Genomic DNA, 24,740 nt, shown 5'->3' on the forward strand with positions numbered 1-24,740 from the left:
GTCTCTGGGGGAAATCACAAAGATTATAATAAAAAGTTTGTTTAAAGTAGTTAAACCAGAGATTTAAGCTACCAAAGAGATAAAAAGATCTCCATTTAATGACAGTTTGTGTAATTGTCCAGATAGTCTTAAAGCTCAATGAAGACAAAGAATCATAGGCACGAAAGAGATCAACCTTCTCTTTTACTAATGAAGAGATGGTCTGCTGAAATCAGATAATGCATTGAGACTTCTCTACTGTTGTCTTTACACCATTTGGATCAACCTACAAATGATAATTCCTGTGTTCTCAAAAACAGATACCTAGGGGTGGCTAGGTGGCACAGTGGATAGAGCTCTGGCTCTCGAGTCAGGAGTACCTGAGTTCAAATCCAGCCTCAGACACCTAGCTGTGTGGCCTTGGGCAAGCCACTTAACACCATATGCCTTGCAAAAACCTTTAAAAAAAAAAAGATACCTACACTTACGGATATATTTTTCAGCACAGGAAAGAACTTGATGACAGTTATCGTATTCCTTGTAAATATTTCGAGCTACTTATAATATGATTTTGATTGATAGTACTTCTATAAGTCATTTGGACTTTTTAAAAACAAATTCATAGTATTGTCATTCTTATTTATTTTTTAGTAATGTATCAAATTATATATTTAAAACATTAATTAAGTTATTTCCTATTTAGGGCTACTTATGAGAAAACTAATACTTTAATAGAGTGTCATTGGAAGTGTATATCCATCTCTCACCTCATCATTCCTTAAATTCTTTAACATATTCAAGAATACAGTGTTCTATGCTAAAGAAGTCTCTTAATGTTTGCAGGAAACTCCTGTCAGAGATATGTAAGAGTTCCTGGGCTCTTGTGCTTGCAAAATTAAGTTATTTATTATAGAATTTCAGAGCCTGGGATGTTTGGCATAGTAGACACATAGGCATTGTACACAGTAGACATGTAATAAATACTTGTCAGCATGTATCAAATGTAAAATTCCAGGTGTTAGAGAAGTGGTCTCTTAATGAGAGATGAAGCCATAGTGCCCTTTGACGTGACAGCCTCATGTCTTTGGTGTATCTTGAGAAGAAAAGAGCTAGTAAGACTTAGAAGAATAGGGAAATTTAATACATATTTTAAATTCTGGAAGCTTTGGTTCTGGTAACACCTCTGTTTTATATCTGTGTTCCAGAATCTCCCAGAGTTTATAATAAACCTTAGGAGAAATTGAGATAGTAAGAATTTGTATTTTCATAGAAATCTGACAGTTTTTGAAAGTTCTTTCTCCTATAACATAATTGCTTATCCCCATGCTTTTTATAGCATCGATCGATAATATATTTTTATTTGAAGTGCATCATTTTATCTGTGTTAAATTTCAATCTTGTTTTCCTTTTGGTCACTTTTAGAGTTCAGCAAAACCTGCAGACTGGAAATATCAAAATGGACTATCTACTTCATGGCTCTCTTTAGATTGCACAATTCATGTTAACATTCATGTCCCACTTTCAACTACAACTGCCAGCTATCCCCTGGAGAAAAATACAAAGGTAATATATAAAATAAAATTTACAATAGTATTAAATAGATGTTGAGTGTATTTTTTTCTTTTCCATTATTTGACACCATTATGCATTAATTTGTTGTGTTTGTGTCTTCTTTCTCCTTGTAGGTTATAAGTCCCTTGGTGGTAGGGATAACTGACCAGTGCCTTATAGTTGTTGGCACATATCATTTTCTTGGTTAATATCTTTATTGCAAAATAAAGTTTCTTTGGTTAAGGCCTTAATTTAGCTCCCTTACCTTTCCTAATACCTTTTTGTATCATTTCTATTCTCAGAATCTCGGACTTAGGATTTCTTTTTTTGATTGCTTTTTCCTTTTTGTCCTTTGCATTAACAAGAAAACTGAAATTATTTGATATCTTTCTTTTTATTTCTTTTTTTTTTGACTTTTGCAATGAGTAGGTATCTGATTAATTTTTTTTTGCATATATTTTCATATATTTAGGGAATTATACATTAGAGAGAAGATGAGGATTTAAGATTTTATTTGGAACAATTAAAGATTGGGGATATATTGCAAGTTTTCTGAATATGATGGCAAGAATATTATTTTAATATTAAATGCTGTCAGTGCTTTTAGTTTTTGAAGAACTTTGTCAACATAAAAGGCAGAAATCTGTTAAAGTAGAAATTATTTAATATATTCCTATACCTGAAGACTTAATGATATTGTTTTTCTATTTAGAATGGACTTGCACGCTGGGCCAAGCAAATTGAAGGTGGTATGTATTTGATCAATGGACAAGTTAAAGAAGAAGATTGTGAACTGTTGGAAGGACAGGTGAATTCAGGAAATTATTATTGAGCTATTAAGTGACTTTAAAGTATTTTCTTTTAGATGAAAAAAATTGTATGACTAAGCAATAGTCTGACAAAATCTATATGATTTCTAAACATTTGTCCTTAAAGTGTGACTAAGGACCAATTGTATTAATGTGAATGTAGTACAGTCTTGAAAAAATTGCTGGAAACACCCAATATTTGCAGTTCTGTGAATAATAACATCTTCCTTAGCCTGTAACTATTATCTAGAGTAATTCTGACTCAAAACAATATTTCTAGTGTGTTAATTGGATAGAGAAAGTAGGGGAGAGATTGATTTTTCAAAAATGTTGATGTTGATAGTTAAAAATGTTCACACCAAAAATTCTATCTCTGGTGATGAATATGATATGTGACACTGTAGGATAGTTCCAATTGAAATATTTATTGCCTAAATAATTAGTGGGGTTTTTTTCTCTTTCAGAAAAAGTCTTCTCGAGGAAATATTCAAACGGCTAGTCAATCTTTTGATGTCAGGGTTCTTACGCATTTGGTAAATATTGGAAAAGTGCTTCTAATCTAAAACCTTTTCAGAAAGTCATTATATAGCAATAACAGAATTGACATTTTGAAGTCCATTTTTAGATTTATAGCATTTTTGAATTTAGAAAATGAATTTTTCAACCATGAGAATAGTTTGCTTTTAAAGTAACTCAAAGAGGGATCATTTCTTGAAACCTTTTCTAGCTACATCCTTAGCTTTAAAACTTGGAGGAAAAGGATGGAAAGAATGGGACATGATGTTGAAAGGATTTTTAAAAAGCTTAGAATTTGGCAGAAGCAAGAGTTCATGAAAGATGACCTCAATTTTCTCTATGGTGTATGCTGTTGAGAGAGAGAGTAAGGATAGGTATTTATGGAGGAAAGTACATAGCAATGAAGTCCCATTTAAGATTAGACAATATATATGAGCTTCATTTGTCTGGTATGACTGACTCTTGATCATTATCATATATAAAAATTTGAAGCTAAATAGTGGGGAACATAAATGAGGGATTATTATCTCAGATGCCACCAGTAACTCCAGTGACACCTAAAGATAGGAGATGACTTGCCAGTTTCTGGAGAATGGGTATTTTCTTTTTTCCTTGGAACATAGAGGCTATGACAGAAAATATTGAAGGCAGTCTGGAAAACTAGATCAAATTGTTCCAGATTTTAAATACCAGGCTAAGAAGTTCATTTATATTGTATTCCAGAAGCCCCTCATCAAAGTTTTAAGAAGTTTTTTCTTATGTTGAGTGACATTTTGCTTCTCATGACTTTCAACCATGGGTACTAGCTTCATTTTCTAGGACCACGAAGAATATGGTGAACTGCCTTCTCCATACAAACCTTCAGATAGTTGAAGATTGCTATCATGCCCTATCCCTTTCTTATCTCTTCAGTCTGCTTGTGCTCTAATCTAAGAAATGGAAACAACTTTCCCTAAAGAGGACTGTATCCTGATCTCCCACCATCTTATCTTTCCTTGAATTACCAGAGTCTGTCCTCCTTGACACTCCTTCCTTTCACCAGCTCCATCCTTCACCCCTTGTAATATGGAATCCTTCCCTACAATTCTACTGAAATTAAATTCTTTGACACTACACTTTTCTTTCTCTTCCTTTCCTGGCCCTCTGATTGCTCCTGTTTCCTTTGCTTCCTCCTTCTGTGGCCCTCCTCATCTCTGCCCCCTTCCCAAGAGGTGGACATTTTAGTGGGGTGCTCTGCCATTGCTTTTTTACTTCATTTTGTCTATAAGTCTCTTCCTCGATGATTACCTCCACTTCAGTGCCTCAGTTATTACATCTGTGTGGTCCATTACCAACTTTTTATTTTTTTCTCTTAGGCCTCATTTTGAAATATATACTGGCCATTTCTCTGTGGCTGTCATACTAGTACTTCAAATTTACACTTCAGAAGTTAGATTCATCATCTTCCTGTTTAAACTGCTTCTCCTGATTTTTCTATTTCTGTGAAGAGGGCCATTATTCTCCAAGTAAGCTAGGCTTGAAATGTTACAGTTGCATTCACCAGATTTTTCCAGCCAAACTGAATTATTGCTGTTCCTTGAACAGTCCTGAGCTGCTATTTGAGTATATTTTCTATTTTTTTCCATTTTACTAATCTTCTCCTGTTCTGGTCTGTCTTCTTCACCCCAGGTAGCTACTTTTGGTCAATCTAGGTGGAAGGTACTTGAAGTACATTATTGGAAGCACTTTGTATATCTCTCATGTGCTTGGACTATAATTATTTGTATGACTTCTGTCTGTTGATTGGAAGCTCCTTAAGAGCAGCAACAATGTCTTGTTCAGCTTTCATTCTTCCACAATACTGAGCTCAGTGTCTCTCGAGCAATTGCTTCTCAAAAATTATTTTGGAATAAATATTGAAATTGTTATATTTCTCCTTTTGGTAAATAAGTACTAAACTTGTGATTTATTTGGAATAAGGCATTCTTAGATGAGGAAATTTTCCCCCATCAATACAAGTTGGCATCTTCTCTGCAACTTAGAGTGTTACTTGCTTAAGAGAATTGAGGGGGTGGGTGACTTTTCCAGATTACAAATGTGTTAGGATTAGGACTTGAACAAAGGCTTTGCTGGTTCTAACACCACATAACCTCTCATATTTGTACTTAAAAGAAAAAAATTGCCTTTGATTTCAAGTTATACGGTAAATACTCATAAAAAATACTAAACTACAAAAAGTGGAAATGGGATAAAGATCTTTTCATAATTGATTGAAAATAATGTCAAAATAAAAGTCCTGCTCATAAAATTCCTAAAATGTTTATGTGGAGTTTAGCCTGACACTTGCTTTATTTTTCTTTCAGCTCCTCAGTTCAAATCATAGATCTACAGCTACAGTCCAAATCTGCAGTGGTTCTGTAAACCTCAAGGGTTCTGTGACATGTAGAGCTTATATTCACAGCAACAAACCCAAGGTTAAAGATGCTGTGCAGGTCAGAGCATAACTACCATCGTACAGGGCACAACAATGTTTTGCTTTAGCTGTTCCATGACATTTTAACCTTTTAAAACTTGGAATTATTCATTTACCTCTTCTTGGGAAGAGGAGTAGTGTACATATCCTTTATGTTCCTTTAGGATTCTTAAGAGGAAAGGCTTAAAAGTTAAGGGTGAGCATTATTCTTAATTTTTAGTGGCTGAGATCACAGTACTAGTGAAAACATAGTTTATCTAGTTGTTCAGAATTAAATCTGAGAACTTATGGATCAGAGATCTTCTTTTTTTCTTTAAGTTGGATATTCTTTGGTATTTTCAAAAGCTCTATGATTTCATTTAAGGGAAATGTTGCTTTGTCAATAGAGTAGTTAACCCTGCTACTGTAGATGGAAAGTTAGTCTAGTTTTTGAATAACTTATAAATACTGGTGACTCCCTAAGTTGTTGCTGCACAAATGACCCACCTCCTTTTCAATTAAATTTCTATATGACATAGAAGTCACCATTTTTACTGTGCTGCACCCTACTTTCTTCAGATGTACACCTCTCCATTGCCCTCTGGATCATTCACTTTTTTGAGTCTTCAAAAATTGGGACATTCCATGAATTGCAGCTTTGTGACAATTATCAAAACAATCATCAATCTGCTATGGATGAACTATCATAATGGTAAAAATGCATCCCAGCTTTTTTTTTCCACTCACAGTGTTTTGTTTCTAAGACCAGTGAAAGAAATTGTATTGTCACATTGGCTGCCAAGTCATTCAGAAATTGTGAATACACTGAAATAATTGTGTAGTTTACAGGTTCTGAGCCCTTTTGTGTACATAGTTATTAATTTGGAAATGACTAATTTGGAGAAGACTGAGCTAAAATTTATCTTTATTCTATTAAAGGAAAAATACCTTTATGATATTGATGAAGTTGCAGAGGAGATGAATTGGAAAATGAAGAATAAAATTGAGTTTGGAAGAGAAATGTATCCCTGTTTTAAGGACTGAACTTGTCAGTCACTTTAGACTTAGAATTCTTTTTCCATTTGTGTTTTAGTAAACATAATTTGATCCTATATGTTTCAAAATTTTGTCAGGCTCTTAATGCAGGAACTCTGTAGTAAACTTTTCTGTCTCTAATTGTGTTTTGTTTTTGTCTCTAGGCATTAAAGAGAGATATATTGAATACAGTGTCTGATCGTTGTGAAATACTATTTGAAGATCTTCTTATGAATGAAACACCAGGCAAAAAAGGTTCAAATATAAAATAAGTGATTTTTAAAATTTCATTTTATGTTTTCTTTATTTGATGCTGGGATATAACAGAGTATATATATAATTGAATATATTGTTAGAGCTTTGTGATAGAATAAACTATTTTCACCCGCAATATTTTTAGCACTTTTTGAATAAATTTTAGCAATATTTGCAAGTATGTGTGGTCTTTGGTATAGATGATTACTTTTATGTACTTACACAAGTAATTTCCCTCCAGAACTTGCCAATAATTAAAATACAATTAACTTTTTCTCTAGTTTTAGTATAATGTGTTCTAAATATCAGTCTAATTCTTTGTTCTTCATTTCTTCATTTTCTTTTTCTTGCAATATTTTTAGCACTTTTTGAATAAATTTTAGCAATATTTGCAAGTATATGTGGTCTTTGGTATAGATGATTACTTTTATTTACTTACACAAGTAATTTCCCTCCAGAACTTGCAAATAATTAAAATACAATTAACTTTTTCTCTAGTTTTAGTATAATGTGTTCTAAATATCATTCTAATTCTTTGTTCTTCATTTCTTCATTTTCTTTTTCTTTTTTTTTTTTTTGCAAGGCAATGAGGTTAAGTGGCTTGCCCAAGGCCACACAGCTAGGTAATTATTAAGTGTCTGAGGCCAGATTTGAACTCTGACTCCAGGGTGGTGCTCTATCCACTGCGCCACCTAGCTGCCCCCAGTCTTAATTCTTTGAAGATTGGTAATCAATGTCTAAAATGTATGGTTGTTACTGAGTACAATATTTGAATAAACAAGTTGTTTTACTCATGGACGAGATAAAATAATATATTTTACATAGATAAATTATGTAGTTTGTTACTTTGGGAGATAGTAGATGAAAATATAATTAGATTAAGAAAGACTTTTAAATGTTCATAATTGATATATACATAATAAGCATATAATAGGTTATTGTTGAGTGCTAGGGATGTTTAGATATATCCCTAACATTTTAAAATGATGTCATGAAAATTGATGTCTTCCCATAGAACTTTTCTTATTATCACTATTAGCATGTGTGTGTGTGTTTGTGTGTCTGTGTGTGTGTGTGTGTGTGTGTGTGAGAGAGAGAGAGAGAGAGAGAGAGAGAGAGAGAGAGATTGACTTGGATGTACTTTCTCTGCATTCTAAGATTTAAAGTGAGAAGACCTTGAGTTAAGTTCTTTCTTTGATACTAACTAGTTCTGCATCTGTGGATAAGCCATTTAACCTTTCTAGAACTCTTTTCCCCTATTTACAAAATGGGTATAATAGTTATACTTCCTTTCTCCCAATGTTATAAGGATATGTATGGGGAATATATTTTTATGGTCTTATATCTATATTAATGCTGGCCAAAGCATTTTTTATTTTACATTCTCGTGTTCCTTCCATTGGAACTAATTAAGAGTTCCACTAGATATTTTTAGCTTAATACTTAGATTATTACTGTGTATGTCTATACGTATGTGAGTCTATGTAATTAAGAAAAATACAAGACTAATTGCAGTACAGTGATTTTACAACTAGGAGGCAATATGGTCAAAGAGAAAAATTTAATTTCCTTTTCAACTAGGAGGCAGTATGGTCAAAGAGAAAAATTTAATTTCCTTTTTCTTTCTAGATGTGAAACATGTTAGATCTAGAAGAAATAGCCTAATTTTTACATTTTCTATGAAACTTAAGGAATTTTTCATTGTTTTTCACCTTATAGTTAGTCTTTGGTTTTGGTTCCTTGATAAGTAAATGTAATTTTTGTCCTTTATAAGTATTTAAACAAAGTATAGTCATTTTTTTAACTATTTACATTATTTATATGTTAATAATTATTTTTTTTCTTATAGATTCTGAAAAGGAATTCCATGTTCTGCCACATCGAATATTTGTTCCCATTCCTGGATCCAATGTGATGCTGTGTGATTATAAATTTGGAGATGAGTCAACTAGGGAAATTCAGGAACGTTTTATGGAATTGTTGGATCAGCATGTAGGAATAGATGATTTAGAAATTGCAGAGGAGATAAACACAGGTAAGATTAAGATCTTGTTTTAACAAGGAGGCATTATAGTATCTATAGTAAACAAATAAGCTTGGGCTCTAGTTTTTGCTGTTCTACTTACTAGTCTTATGATTACAAGAAGGACACAATTTCCAAATCTCATTTTTTTCTCATCACTAAAATATCACTTTGTTGGTGTGAGGGAAGTACTTTGCAAACCCTTAGGTCTAACATAAAAGTAAGCTGTTATTAAACCTTTGATTAAACTATAGTGAGGAATCACTTAATTAGAAGATCAATAAAAGATTAATTTCTAAACATCTTATGGTTGTTTAGGTTATACTGACTTAATATTTTAAATAAGGCATCTCAAACTTTAATCTTCATAAGGTCAGAAAATGAGCATATTTCTTTGCAGAGGATATTAAATCTATTGTTAGTATTTAAATGTCACTATACCCACAACCTATGATTTCATTGGTTTGGGAAATTTCTCAAGGCAGAAAGTTCAAGAAGCTTGTTCTTCATCACTGAGCTAGTAAATTCCAAGGGTAGAATCTAATGGACATTTTCCTAATTCTAAGGAAATCTCTCTTTACTGTATAGTAAATAAATGATAAATCTGTATTAAGTATTGGCAGAGTGACCTAGTGTTTGATAGGAAATATTAGGAAAGCATCACAGTATTTCAACTTTAGTACAGGTGCTCTTGATAAAGACAGTGTAAAATGCAAATGAATTCCTAATAGGAAAAACTATGAAGTTTCATCTTCTTCCCTTTATAATTTATGAAATTTTTCTCAGAACTTTATTATCTTAGTGGCTTCATACTGTCATACATCCCTCAGATGAGAAATAAATACTTACAAGGTAATAGAAAGAAATGACTGCTGGAAGGTGCAAATCTGAAAGATATCTTCACATTCCCCAAACTATATTCTTTAGGGACATTATACCAGTTGTGAAACGTATTTTCTTGCTCATTTTGATCTTTCTCTGTCATATTGGCACTTGTATTTTGGATGTTTGTATTATTTTACTTCGCTCCCATTCTGAATGCAGAATTCCCAAGAAATGTATATAAAGGCATGTGAGCATTACCTTAGGAAATAGTACTATCATGTTCCTAACATAAATTTGAAAAACAGGAAAAAAAGTGTTAATTCTGTACATAACAAGCTGTGAGGAAGGAACAAATTCTTCATTTTAGACTATCACAATGTCCTTCAGTATTCTCCTAGCCACATTATTAGCTGGGTCTTTTTTGACTTAGAAATAAAAAAGAACAAATGCTTTTAACTTGAGGACTGCAATTTTTCCCCTAGTACATTTTGCAGATTTCATAGTTATTCATGAGTTGCTATGGTATCTTTTCAAAAATTCTTCCACACCCCCTTGTGTTTGCTGTATGGGCTGGAACTGGATTATGGTATTTAATTCAAGCACTCTTGTTACTATGGTGAGTCATTTAATTGTTTGATTGTTGAATTTCCAATCTAGCTATATATATATAGCCTCAGGTGTGAGTTGAGACCACCAACTTTTTCTAAGTTGATAACTCCAGGTGTTAATGTTAATTGTGATGGGAATAAAAGTTTGCTTCACAATAAAAAAAGAAAAGAAAAAAAATCCTCAATATTTTGATTTTTTGTGGCAACTTTTATATTTTAAGTAATATCATGATTAAATAGTATTGTATAATATCCAATAATAAAAGCATCATTTTAAAGATTTATGGTTTTGTTTTGAACATATAACCTTAAGTCAATTTGCAAATCTTATTTTTTGCACCTTGCATAATTTAATGGTTCCACAGAGTAGTGCCATAGACTTTCTCTGCTAGCTAGTCATAATTGAACCAGACACAAAACTGAAAAAGGAGATAGGTCTTCTAATCAGCTGCCCAATTAATCCCTGAAAATTCCTTTCCTGGCACCCCTGAAAATGATGGTAATCTATCCTTGACTTAGATCATGAAGCAGGTCTTTCTATTTTGAGAGACCTTCAGTTATTATAGTGTTTCTATTCATAGAATCTCAGAGTTAGGAGGGAACCAACACTCAACCTATATTTGAATAAGTATAAATATCTTTCTATCCCCCTAACCTCCACATCTTATCCTCTGAAGCAATATGGATCCCATCTTCCACTCATTTTTCACACAATGTTGCTTTAGATATTTGAAGACAATTATATGTCCTTGGTCATCTTTTTTTTTCTTTCTTATTCTCATTTTGTACAAATGGGTTTTTTTACATTAATAAAATATCCTTGTTTAAGAGTAGACGAAATACCCCCTCCCCCCATAAATGTAGACTTGCTTGAGTGATAAAGGGAAGAGAAAAAAATTAAAATTAAAAAAAAATAATAGTAATAATTGTGGGTATGGCCAGGTGGTGAAATGGACAAAGCACCAGCCCTGGAGCCATGAGCACCCGAGCCCACATCCAGCCCCATACACCCAAGAATCACCCAGCCATGTGACATGCAAGCCACCCGATCCCCACTGCCCTGCAAAAACCAAAAAGAAGAAAAAAAGACCCAAAATAAAATAAAATAGTAATAATAGTAGGGGTTGGTCATCTTCTTAAGGCTCACCATGTACTAATTCAAACTTCACTCAATATATGACATTGCTGACGCATACCCTTACCATCCTGGTTATATATTCTAGTATCCTTAAAATTGAATATAATACTCTCAAGGTGATCTGTCCTTACAGAGTACCACAGTACTCTTATTTCCTATAATAAATAATAATTTTAAAATGCAGCCTGTTTGTATTGACTTTTTAAAATTTTTTATTCTTTAGTAGCTACATCATTCTTCAAAGACAATTAAATATTCCTTGATACTTTACACAGTCCCTAGATAATTTTTATGTGAATTGCTAACTCCCAAGCTATGTTCCACCCATCCTCTCCAGGTGATATTTTAAAAACTTCAATGCAGGCTTTACTTTTATCTTTGTTAAATTTTGTCTTATTGGTTTCATTTAGGTCTTTTGAAATAATTTTAGATCTTGATCCTGTCATCTCATAGAAGCTGTACCTTCTAGCTTCTTGTACTTCTTTTTTTTTTGGTTTGTTTGTTTGTTTTAGGTTTTTGCAAGGCAACTGGGGTTAAGTGGCTTGCCCAAGACCACACAGCTAGGTAATTATTAAGTGTCTGAGACCGGATTTGAACCCAGGTACTCCTGACTCCAAGGCCAGTGCTTTATCCACTATGCCACCTAGCTGCCCCCCTTCTTGTATGTACTTCTTGCTCAACTCACAAGACACAAAAATCTGTTACACATCTATTTATTATCTTCTTCAATATTAATCTGACAGCTGAATGAAAGAATAGTTCCCTTGTTGTTGTATTTTATGCACTGTTTCCAAATATGTATGATAAGCTATGATTTTGTCATGTAAATACTTTCTGCTTTGGAAAGAGGAAACTATAGGGAGGAATCAATTTAATGTTGCTATTCAAACAGCTGGTAACACTCTACACGTATTGAACCAATCACATTCTTTTTCAGGTTCAAAATCCAAACCAATTTCCATTATTTTGATACCTCTTTATGGAAATAATTGGGACATCAACATCATCTGAAATGATTTCCCAAAACTATTTAAGTCCATAACAGGATTATGAGGCAATTCTGAAGTCATGAATTCCAAAAGTTTCAGTGATCCAAAGACTTAATTGATTATGATTAAGACTTCCCTTATACTCCCTCTTCTTGCCACTAACATTCATTCTTCTTCACTACTGTTCTCTCTTAGGAAATTTGTCATTTCAGTTCAATTCCAAAAGGTTTATTAAGTACCTCCTTAAAGTTGCTAGTCTCCTCTCATTTCTATTATTACCTCTTTTGTCTGCCAGTCATTGCCAGGTTCAAAGACAAATGGTTCCTGTCATTCATTCCTCAAAAACTTTTAAAAAATGCCCTGATATAGTATTTGGCTACAGAGAACTTTAAGGGGAATTGATGACAGTAGATGAAAAAAAAACTGAAAGATGAAGTGTTCAATATAAGGATGCTTTATAATTTAATTTAGCCAAATTGGTTTAAACCAGTTTCCACTTTATTCAGGAAATGTTTGTTTGAAACAAGAGTTTCTAACTTGTATGTTGTAGTCCTCTTAAAATAAGCCCTATCTTACTCTATCATACTTTTTTATATATATAGTTTTGTGATATTTTTGCACAAAAAAGATACTTAGTGATTGAATTGAGATGTGTGAAATTATTAAATGTCAAAATCAGATAAAGATTTTTATAATCAGTGAATAAAATAAAACACTTTTTCTGTTTTGCAAATTATGGTAAAATGACAAACTAATTGCTTTTTGAATAACATTTTGGTAGAATAAAAGAAATAGTAGACTTGCTCTTTGTATTTCTAATTTGATGAGGAAGACTGGGAAAAATACACATGAAAGATAATTATTAACTTAAAGTATCAGCATTTTTTACTAAGAAATATGACTAATTGCTTTTTATCATTCATTTAATATTATTTAACAATTTTTATTGAACAGCTGTCATATACCAATAATGTGTTATAAGAGAATTTTTAGGGGTGGCTCAGTGGCACGGTGGGTAGAGCACCGGCCCTGGAATCAGGAGTACCTGAGTTCAAATCTGATCTCACATACTTAATAATCACTTAACCTCCCTAGGCCTCTGTTTCTTCATTTATAAAATTAAGGAAACTAGAATAGATGGTCTTCAGAGACACTTCCAACTCAAGATTTATGATTCTGTGAGCTCAGTGCTATCCTCAGAGTTACTTGCATTTGGTTATAGCATAATCATTTGTTTCTTAGTTTCTCAATAATTTTCACTGGTTTTAATATTTGCTATTTTTAAAACTCAAAATTATACTTAAGTGATAACTATTACTTAATTTAATATTCATTAGAATAATTTGTATTGTAAGTGGTAGTGTATCAAATAAGTGTAATTTTAAGTTTTAAAAATAGCAAATATTAAAACCAGTGTAAATTTTTGTATTTCTCTCACCATATGCTGTTGACTATAGAACCTGATAATAGTTATTTAATATTGCTTGTTTTGATTTGTTTATTATTCGCATTTCTTTTTTTGTACTGGCTTACTAATTTAGAGCTGGAGTCTTAATTGAATAGGAAGTTTAATACTGCAAGACAAAGAAAAAATAGCAGTTTAGCAAGTTTGGGTGTGTTTATGTGTATATATATATATTGAATAGAATTTATAACAGCACCCCTTTATATCATTGGGGGAAAATAATTTATTCGTAAGAATAGAGTGCTTATGAATTTTAAATTCTTTAGTTATGCTAGTCATTTTATAATGTAGACATTTACATGGTAATATTTTTCACTTAGACTTTGGTGACAGCAGTGGACTAATATAAGTGAAATTTTAATGAAACTCATTTTTACCATTTTTTTTGCCAGTTTGAAAAAAACACTACTGACTCAGATTGAGGTAAAACTCTTAGATTTGAATAAATGAGTGCATAAAAAATTAAATGCTTACTATTTAGCAAACAGGATAAATGCTGGGAATACAAGTAGAAAAAGCTGCTGAAATACTATACTTGAGCTACTAGAACAACTACTGAGACAGTGAAAGGCAGAGCAGTAAGCTAAAATAGTTTATTTTCTTAGTGTGCAGTCAAGCTGAGAGCATTTTACTAAGAGGTTATCATAGTAATTGTAGTGTGAGCTATTTAAATTCTGGAGTGGTTTATTGAGCATGGAAATGGAAAGGAAAGATCATTTCTGGATATATTTCAAGGGAAGGAACTACAGATTACCTACCTATATGGAATTGGTAAAGGAGGAGTTTTAGAAACAGATCTATAGAGCTAGGTAACTATGATTTCTTATAAAGGCAATGGTAAGAAAAAAAAGGTTAAAATTAATTTAAAGATTTTTTAGCTTTGAAAAAAGGAGAATGTTGTCATGGATGGAAATGAGAGAATTATAAAAATATATCAGAGAATAAAAGTAAATTTCTTTTTGGAATACTAATCTCTAGATACATTTTTCCCTTTGTGGACCACTATATCTTTCTGATGATTCACATGAGACAAATGATACTGCTGAAGGAATTAAGAAAACATTACTAGGGATTATGGAGCCCATATGGGCCCTAGAAGAAGAGATGATATTTTCATTATTGCAGTCAACTAAAAACCAAGGCTTCCAAAAAAATGCAGATTTGGGAAATGTATGGTTTTTTATTTGTCTCAATGGTGAATTTCTAGGATTCAAATTTACAGGAATAACACTTGGCCATATATGGGATATATTTAATATTGTCCCATGAAAATATGTTTGCCTGGAGTCTTGCAGATCTTGACAAGATTTAAAATAAAAAAGGAAGAAGAGTAAAAATTGCTGGCATATGTATTCTATACTAGATACCACTAAGAGTGGTGGTCACAACATAAGAAAGAATGCAGAGATGTCTTTTCATAGGAAAACAGTATACCACCCACCCACTCCCCCAAAATACAGAAATAAATCTCTTGTTCTCATATATCTGTATACAAAGTAAGAGGGGCAAGATTAACTAGAGTTTTTCCTGCAAGGAAATAAATTGGACTACACAAGTATAACCAAAACTTTCTGGGATAGATTTTGTGAATGGAATATGGCTTTGGATAGGTATGTCTTATTCAAATTATTGTCTTTAAAGATTATTCTCCAAAAGGTATAGGAAGTGAGGGGCTGGGAGGGCAGGGAAGTGTTAATTCCGAATCCTGTTCAACAGGAAATAACTGTTTACTGATGTAGAAATGATGGAAACTTTGGCAGGAAGTTACCACTCCTTAGAGTTTGTGATAAAGTACAGAATCTGACATTAGTGTGGAACACATCTTATGGTTTGGCAGAACAGAAAGGAAGTTGTAGCCTAAAATTCTATAAGAAAAGTTGACTAAAGAGGGATCATAAATTCCGTTTAGAAAATGCAGCACTAAAATCAAATGAAGTAGTAAACAGTTGTTTAACAAGACAACATGCATCCATAGGGAACTAATGAAACATCTTAAAATTTAGGTGATAGAATCAAGAGGGGAAAAAAAAGAATGGCACAGTATGAAGGACACAAAAGCCCAGAATAAGTTGAGATTAACAGTGAATGTCAATAGCAGGAGATTTCAAAGTGAGAAAACATCTGGGATGTCTTGAGGTCATCCACCTTTAGCCTGAAGTGTTTTAGTTCTCTAAAACTTATGGTATTCCATTCATTTTAGGATAACTCTACTTGTTAGGAAACTGAAATTGAGCTGATGAAATTTTATCTGAGTCTCATTTTCTTTGTAAAATGGCAGAGAAGACCTGTTCTAGCCCTAATGAGTCTATCACACAAATTATCTCTGTAAAATTATTTCTCTTAAGCCTAGGAATTAGAAAATTGCTTTCCTTAAATTTAACAACTTGAATAATCAGAATTCTCTTTGCTAAACTGTCAAAAATATCATTGAGAGTCAATTAGTCTTTCATTTCTAGATATCATCCCAATTTTAAAAGATGCTTATCTTAGTAGAATCATTAAATCATAATGACCCTTAATAGGCAAAGTGACTTGGCCAGCATCCCTTAGGTTATCTGTGGCAGATTTAAAGCTTATTTTTATGTGTTCTCAATATTATTGGTGTAGGTGTTCATTATACTATTCAGACCACAAACCTTTCATAACTACTCATCCTGTGTCTTGTGATATTCTTGTCCATATTTTTTCCTTTCCTCATTGAGGAGCCTCTCAATAGGTTCAGTCCTTTCTTGTTTCTTTTATTTCTTGGTTTTATCAGGGTACTCTTTTACCTGTTTCTTAATGTTTTGGTGTTGTAACACTTAAATTCACTTTGAGAACTTTGGTCAGAAAGGAATTATTTATATATTATCTTTATAAAGGGCTTTGAATATGAATTTTCAATTTTCCCATATTTTGCAAACTTTTGAAATTCAGAAACCTAAAAGTTTATGGAAAAAACACCAGTTATCAAAGGATGGGGCTTATGTATTTTGTGCCCCCTTCTTAGTTCCCTAGCACATTATGTAAAGTTTAAATACATTTGAAAGTAGGGAAATGCAGTTTAGTGTGTCATACCTAAGAATAAAATAAGAATGTAATCTTTTTTTTTTTGCTTAAAATTTTTGTTATAATGAATTCTGAGAGAAAATACTCCCATTATATATTTACTTCTTTTAATAATTGCTCCTTTTTCTCATTCAGCCAGTATAAATTCATGTATGAAAAGGGAAGACATATCAGACAACACATATGAGGATCAACCAAAGCATCTGGTTAAAACTCCAGTGGCATTGAGAATTCGGCAAAACATAGGTTTGTTATCTCTAGTCATTTGTATGCAACTGTGTAAAAGCATTCTGGAGTGAGTTTGCCTGTTTTTACTTGTCATGAATAATTTTTCTAATTTAATTTTCTTTAAACCTTCATACTGATATTTGTGGTTTTGTGAAGAGTAATTACTGATCTTTATCTATTTTGAGAAGAAGAAAACAATTGTAATATTAGTTTTAGACTCACGATGATACAGTCTCGGTACAAGTAGTCCATTTTGGCCAGAGCATTGATGAATGTTGATAGGTTAGAGTTTCATGCCAGTTAAATCACTGATTAGTTACATAAATTTTAGAATATCAAATGTTTATTGTGCCCTAAGTGTATGTATGAGTTTTAACTTGTAAAAACAGAAATAGTGCTACTTGCCCACCTTCATAGGAATTTTAAATTAGAAGTTAGAGCACTTTATAATAAACAGATTTTTGATACTGTTTTAGAATATCATAGTTCAGGCTATAAAATAATTTGGAAATGGTCAAGACCTTTGGTGTCATTTGGTTATTAAGTCATTAAACATTTCTTAAGCTTCTATGTGCTTAGGTATGAGGCTAATTTGGTCACAATTCTTTTTCACCTAAAAGTTTTTCTCCTTGATTTCCCAGAAAGTGATTTTCCTTATTTTAAGGAGAAACCAAACTCAACATGATGAATGAGCAAGTTAGAGTTCCTGCTTCTATCTTTTAATGGCTATTTCCTTTTTTTCCTGATATCCAGACTTTGACCAGAATGTGTTCTCATCTCATCTAAAAGAAGCCACAAAAAAGTTACAAATGTGGCAAGTAGTCTGGGCTTGCTTAAAGAACCAAGTTTCTATTGAGTAGTAAACTCCTTGTTGGCAGGTGTTATCATTTTTGTCTTTTTATCTCCAGCACTACTAAGTGAGGGTCTGAATTCAGATGCAGCCTGAGACACTGGCTTTGTGACCCTGTGACCTTGGCACCTAGTTGTAGGTTTCATAAATGATTGTTGAATTGAATTGACTTATATATTACCATTTAAAACTGCCCTCTACAGATAAAATACCTTTGCAAAAATCTGTAGATGTAGCTTTAAAAATCTTACTCTCTTTTGTGACAACCATAAACTTTTTACTCCCTTACTTTGAGTTTTACTTAGAAGATTATGAAATAGATCGTTGCCATTTAAGATACAATCAACTTTTTCATGATGAATTACAATTCTGTGGGGATTTGGAAAAATCGAATCATTGATGCTCTATTGGGGAAGTTATATACTGATTCAACCATTCTGTAGAGCAATTTGGAACTGTGATCAAAAGCCATAAAACCATGCATATCCTTTGACCAAGTAATACCGAGGCTACATTCAAAGAGATAAAAACAAGATTAAAAACAAAAACTGATATAAAGTGAAATGAATAGAACCAAGAAAACATTATAATATGCAGTAATATCAATATTGTACCATAATAAGCTCTGATCTCAGGAATACAGTGATCCAAGATAGTTATGAAAGACTTAGGATGAAAAATGCTATCTGTCTCTGGAGAAATAGCTAATGGAATCTGGATGCAGATTGAAGCATACTTTGTCTTTACTTTTTTTTGTTATTCTTAGGTGGGTTTTTTTGGTCTGTTTTCTTTCGCAACGTGATTAACATGGAAATGTTTTATAGGACTGTAAATATATAAACGGTATCAAATTGAAGTATAGAAGGACAGTCTTCTGGCTATGAACGTGGAAAAACGATTTGTCAAGAATAAGAAGGATCCTTGAGAAATAGAGGAGCCAGTTCTAATGTCTTGTGTAAATCAGAGAGGATGTTTGCTCTTGTGCCTCCGTTGATTTCGCCCCTTTCTCTGGCCCTGGGAATCCTTCAAGTGTTCTCCTTTGACTCACTCATGTTTTGTTTGTTTGTTTGAATTGTAGGTGTGGCAATAGCAGCTGTGGTGGCACTCCTTGCTGCGGGTTTTTCCTTTCATTACTTCAGTGACTAATCTTAGACACAAGGAGCTTTCTACTCATTGTGGGAACACTGACCAGGAATGAGGGGCTGATCTAGAAGATGCAACCAAGACCCAGGAATTAAAGAATAACAGCCAGATCTATTTCCATAAATGGCTAATAGGTGTACTTCTGACTTATGTAATCTCATAAAATCTCCAGCTGCCCTGTGTAGGCATGCCAATATGTAGGTGGAACAGGTGACTTATCTAGCTAAAAATTTAAGTTACATGTAATATATGATTATTAACCATAAAAAAGAAAAAGAAAAACAGGTATAAAACAACATGGTATAGTGAAAGAACAATTGAACTTGTAGTCAGAAGACATGGGTTTGAGTTCTGCTTCTGCAACTTATTATCTGGAAGAACACTGTCAAATCATTTTAACTTCTTTGAGTTTTAGTTTCCTCATTTGTAAGTAGGGATAATAGTACTAACTTATCACAAGCTTGTTGTGAGGCCTAAGGAAATATATAAAAAGTGCTTTAGATACAAAAGCACTATATACATATGGGCCGTTAATTAATGTCTTTTGAATCGACACCAATCAGACTATATAAAAATCTCAGTACCATAGAAGGATACTTCCTGTGTCTTTTAGGAGCAGAATGTTTGGACGATCACAAAATGGGAAAGAAAGCCTACACTGTAGTCCCACACCTTGGGTCCTCTACAGCAAGCAGATAGAATGGGCCAAATAAAACACATGTGGATCAGTATCTCTAATTAGTATAATGTAATTATATTTTAGATGTCACTGATAAAATACTCTGGTATATCCTAAGTGCTATTCTAGTTATTCTGTTTTTGGGGTCTTGCTTGAGGCCTTTACAATGTCATAATTCTATAATTAGAAAACTATCAATACTGCAGAAAAACTAGTTTTCTTGATATCCTGCTATAAACTAGTATTCTTACTGGGAAAATTCAGATAGAGATATTAAATAACATCCAGATGAAGCCCATGAATCCTTAAATATTTAAGTCATTATCTCCGATGAGAAGATAATATAAATTACAAAATGTAACATGCCCCAGTTGTATAAGCTTAGTATCTTGGATAAAAGGATATAAAACACTAATGGGGATTCAAGTTACCCTGTTTCTTTCTACAATTTTGCCAGATATATTATTAGCCATTTTTTCAGCATGCTGTGAAATAGTCTGAACAAATGCTATTCCCCCATTGCAGATAAAGAAACTCAAACTTAGATCATCATGACCTTCATGTCTGTCTTTGATCTTACAGCTTAGACATTTCCTTCCTTCTTGTATTAATACTCTACTACTTCAGAATTACCTTGGACATGTTACTCAAGTAATCATGAAAAACAAATGTTAATAAAGCATTAGCTAAGTGAACCCTCTGCACAATAAATTAAGGCAGTCCTTTATGATGGACTCTGAATCCACTAAATCATAGTAGAATGTAAGACTTCCTGTCCACTCAAAAACTCATTTAATAAGGAAATATGCTGGCCAATGTCAAATGCTTTGGGTGTCAGTTTGGTCTTTTTGTTTATAGATTTGGGGAATGGCACTTAGTGATAAGAATGGAAGGAGCTTAATCCTGTATTAGATTCTATTTTAGACTAATCCAATTAAGTTGACTAGCTTGCCCTTGTGATCAGAGCTCCAAATGGAATATACTCTCAGATAACAGGCATTAAAAAATAAACTAAATTTACTTAAATTATTAAATTTTTTTAACCTTTGTTAGTAAATATTTAACACATTGTATCTGTCAAGGAGACGTTTACTAATAGTTCCTGTATGGCTGTTGCAAAGAACAATGGATTAGGATTTAGTAAAACTGTCTTTTATTCCTAACTATTTTTAGCTAGTTGTATGACTCTAGGTTAATAACCTAGCTTCTGTGAGCGTGAGATTTTCTTTTCCTTGTAAAATTAAAATTAGGTCTGTTCTATCATTAGCTATAGCTTTTATGAGTTATCATTATTTCAGTGGAAATTAGCCTAAGTTTCTTAATATCTCTGAACCCCAGCTTCATAAAATGGGGATAATAATTGTATTGTTTACCTCACAAAATGATTGTGAAGATCAGTTGATAAGCTGTGAGTGCTTTGAAACCTTAAAGCTATATTAATGTAAAGTATTTTTGAATTGCTCAGGGACAGAGAAAAACCTCATTTAAAGATCTACATCCCTACTCCTAAAATGATGAGAATTTTAAGTTCTATTTATAATCATCTTCAAAGAAATTTATATGAGACTTTAATAGAAGATGTGATTTGAGTCAATATATATTTTAAATGATGTTAGACATTTAGACCCAAAGCCAAATGCATGAGCACTTTGTTAAATGAAATGTTGCCTTAAAAGTTTGATTGTCAATAATTTGGCAAAATTGAAATATTTCTGAAAGCTAATATTTACCCAAGTATACCAGAGTGTTAAAAACTATTGCACTTTAGCTAATGAGGTTTTTGTTTTAGATTATAAAAAGAGCATTAATGGGAGTGTGATACAGGTGAAAGACTACTGGATTTGGAGCCAGTACCCAGTTCAAGTTCTGGTAACCACTTAGTGGTTCTGAAACCATCATATCCCAACTTTTCTGGGCCTTAATTTTCTTCTTAGCAAAAAGAGTGTGTTGGATTAGATGTTCTCTAGTCCAATTCTTCACTTAGGATCCTATAAACTATAAAACAGCCATTTGCTTAAGTCCTGATATTCCTCAGATATAGACCATTTGCTTTGCTATAACTATCAATGCTGTCTTCTGGTAAATACTTTAAAAAAAACCTCTGTAGTTGTGATATCACTATAAAACCAAATTTTAAGTAATTTTGAGAGTTAAAACAACATAGGGGGAAAAAAATCCCTGTCTTTTTGGCTGAATACTAAGCATAGTAGAATCTGTGCACATAGTGAAGATTTCCTAAGCATTGTAACTTAGCATATTTCGGAAATTTCACTAGAATTCTAGATTACAAAGGAAAGAATTGTAGATCAAAGCTAATTGTCCTATTGTGATAATAGTAGAAAGAGTTGGATCTAAGCAAGATGGTGAAGTAGGTGAAAATGTCTGGCTCCTATCTCCCATAAGATGCCCAATGCTGTTAGGTAGATTTCTTTTCAAAGTAAATGGACACAGTGGATAAAGTACTAGAACTGGAGTGAGGGTCTGAATTCAGATGCAGCCTGAGACACTGGCTTTGTGACCCTGGGCAAGTCATTAACCCTGTTTTCCTCAGTTTGTTCAACTGTAAAATGAGCTGGAGGAGATGGCAAAGCAGTCCAGTATCTTTGCCAACAAAACCCCATAGGGGTCACAAAGAGTCAGACAGACAAAACAACTGAATAACATTTGGAGCTGTCCAAAAGTGTAATGGACTACCCTCAGACAATAATGTTATGCACATCAATGATGGCCTTAATGCAGATGAACATTTGTTGGTTTGTTAAAGATGAATTTTTAAAAAATTTTAGAAGAGCTTAAATAAGATAATCTCTAAGGACCCTTCCAATTCGATTCAGGATTTTATATTAATAAAAGTTGCAAATTTTTCCTTTTTTTCACATGTGTCATAAGTCTTTAAACATTATTTCTTGGACCCGGTGCTGGAAAAAGTATGTTAATTATCTGTAGAAATAACAGCTAAGTGAAAGAGTGAAAGCCTAATCTCTCCCCAAATACCCCATTCCCCACCTTCCACCTCAATATCTAATCCCATACCATTTTATCATTGCTGCTACTACTGTCTTCTCCAGGCTTGAAATCTCAGAGGCATCTATAACTTTTTTTTGTGTCACTGCCCTCATCCAGTCAGATGCCATGTCTGACTAATTCCACATTCATATCTCTTGCATATACTCCCACTAAGGGGCAGCTGGCTGGCACAGTGGATAGAACACTGACTTTGAAGTCAGGAGGATGAGAGTTCAAATCCAGCCTCAGACGCTTGCCACTTACTAACTGCATGACCTTGGGCAAGTTATTTAACCATTAAGGCCTTGCATCCAGACCGTCTCCAGTCATATCTCATTCATATCTGATGACTGGACCCAGATGGCTTTAGAGGAGAAAGTGAGGCAGATGACTTAGCCCAGCACCCCCTCAATCGAATCCAATTCAAATGCTTGTTATGGTATCACTTCCCTGTTGTCCTGGTCTTTGAAAGTAAAGGACAAACATCATATGCTCCCACTTCTCCACCCTTCAGGCATTATCTTGTTTAGCACCTTGCCTAAATTGGAACAGTGGCCAATCTGTTGCCCAATTTTCAAATACTACTCCAATTTATCTTCTAATATCAAAATAATCTTATTGCAAAGTATAACCATGCCTTTTCCCCAATCAAGAACCCAAATGTCTCCTTATTTCCCCTGGTATGAAACACCATCACCTTAATATTTAAAGACCTCCATGATCTGACTCTAACCTAGCTTTCTACAACTTTATTTCATGTTTCTCTTCTTCATGTATGCAAGGTCTAACAAAACTGTATTGGCTGTTCTTGGAAGTTGGTATTTTATCCCACCTCTCCATGCCAGGAATATCTTATCAATTCAATAATTCAATTCAACAAATATTTTATTACCTGTTACAATAGACACATTAGGAAAACAAAGATGCAAAAGCCTATCAGTAGTTTTCACCGGGTGTGGTATATACATAGCTAAGTAACTATAATTTGAGGCGGGAGAGAACATGGAAACTGGCATCTGGGCTGAAATTTAAAGATACTAAGAATCCTAAGAGACAAAAGTGAGAATGGACGAGTCTGTACAAGATATGGATGACAACCTTGCAAAAATTTGGAAATAAAAAATGTTGAGTTGGGGGGAAGGATAGTAGGATGGATGGGCAAGAATCAGCTGTAGAAAGTAATCCTTATGGGGAACTTTTAGTTGTACTGAAGGTCATATAGTTCTACCCTTTCTCAGAAAGCAAGGCCTAAAAATGTCAGTATTCAACATTTACTCCCTATGAGGCAAAACTTGAACCTGGACCTTTCTGGCTTACTCCATCTGCTTTGCCATGCTGCCACTTATTTCGCAATTACCCTTTGATATTCCCTAATTTGGTATAGAAGATAGTTATCTCACTCGATTTCATTATAGTTGCCCTTGTTGTAGCAATACATGGACTTGGAGTTCGGTTGATGAGTTCCAATTCTACCTCACATACTTACTAGCTATGTGAATACAGGCTCATCATTTAACCTCTTTCAATTTGTTTTTCCATCTATAAAAAATAAATAGTATTTGCCTCCCAGATTTGTAGTGAGAATAAAATAAGATAAAGTGCCTTATAAATCTTAAAGCACAATCCAAGTGTTATTTTTGTTTATTATAATAATAGATTCACACACAAATATTACAACCCTATCAGTGTTTCTCTGATTTGTATGTCATGCTGCAAATTTGGAGGGAGAGGTGACTTTTGGCTGCCTAAGAAAACCCATAGTAGTAAGGGATTTACTTCAAATAGGGGAGAAAGGGAGAAAGAAGGAAGGTGAGAACTTTTAAATTGGTTTTTTTTTTGGCTTGTTTTTTGCAAGGCAATGGAGTTAAGTGACTTCTCCAAGGTCACGCAGCTGGATAATTATTAAGTGTCTGAGGTTCTCCTGACTCCAGGGCAGATGCTCAATCCACTGTGCCACCTAGCTGCCCCAAGAACTTTTAAATTGGAAATGGAACCTTGGAACTGTGTGGGATAAAAATCCACTTAATATAGAGACTCCTCTGAGCAAGAAAGAAAGTTTATTTTCGGCTTTTCTCAAGAAAAGGGCACACTCCCAAGTCTCACAAAAGTAGTGAAGATCAAGGAGCTGCCCCAAATTGACAGTCAAGCAAGATTATATGGCC

General features: G+C 33.3%; 1 protein-coding gene across 7 annotated transcripts in view; it reads left to right on the forward strand.

Annotated features, from left to right (window-relative positions):
* The window catches only part of ODR4 (odr-4 GPCR localization factor homolog), a 49,399-nt gene extending 26,955 nt beyond the window's left edge, over positions 1 to 22,444 (forward strand). For all 7 annotated transcript variants that reach the window (XM_074222248.1, XM_074222246.1, XM_074222249.1 and 4 more), the window contains 8 exons: positions 1,402 to 1,542; positions 2,243 to 2,338; positions 2,804 to 2,872; positions 5,198 to 5,326; positions 6,486 to 6,576; positions 8,426 to 8,611; positions 16,808 to 16,918; positions 18,829 to 22,444. In XM_074222248.1, coding sequence (XP_074078349.1) covers positions 1,402 to 1,542; positions 2,243 to 2,338; positions 2,804 to 2,872; positions 5,198 to 5,326; positions 6,486 to 6,576; positions 8,426 to 8,611; positions 16,808 to 16,918; positions 18,829 to 18,896 — 891 coding nt within the window. In that variant the 3' untranslated portion in view covers positions 18,897 to 22,444. The remainder of the gene's footprint in view (positions 1 to 1,401; positions 1,543 to 2,242; positions 2,339 to 2,803; positions 2,873 to 5,197; positions 5,327 to 6,485; positions 6,577 to 8,425; positions 8,612 to 16,807; positions 16,919 to 18,828) is intronic.
* The last annotated feature ends 2,296 nt before the right edge of the window (positions 22,445 to 24,740 follow it).

The sequence above is a fragment of the Macrotis lagotis genome, chromosome 2 (genome assembly GCF_037893015.1).
Source record: "Macrotis lagotis isolate mMagLag1 chromosome 2, bilby.v1.9.chrom.fasta, whole genome shotgun sequence".
In the NCBI taxonomy this organism is placed as follows: Eukaryota; Metazoa; Chordata; class Mammalia; order Peramelemorphia; family Peramelidae; genus Macrotis; species Macrotis lagotis.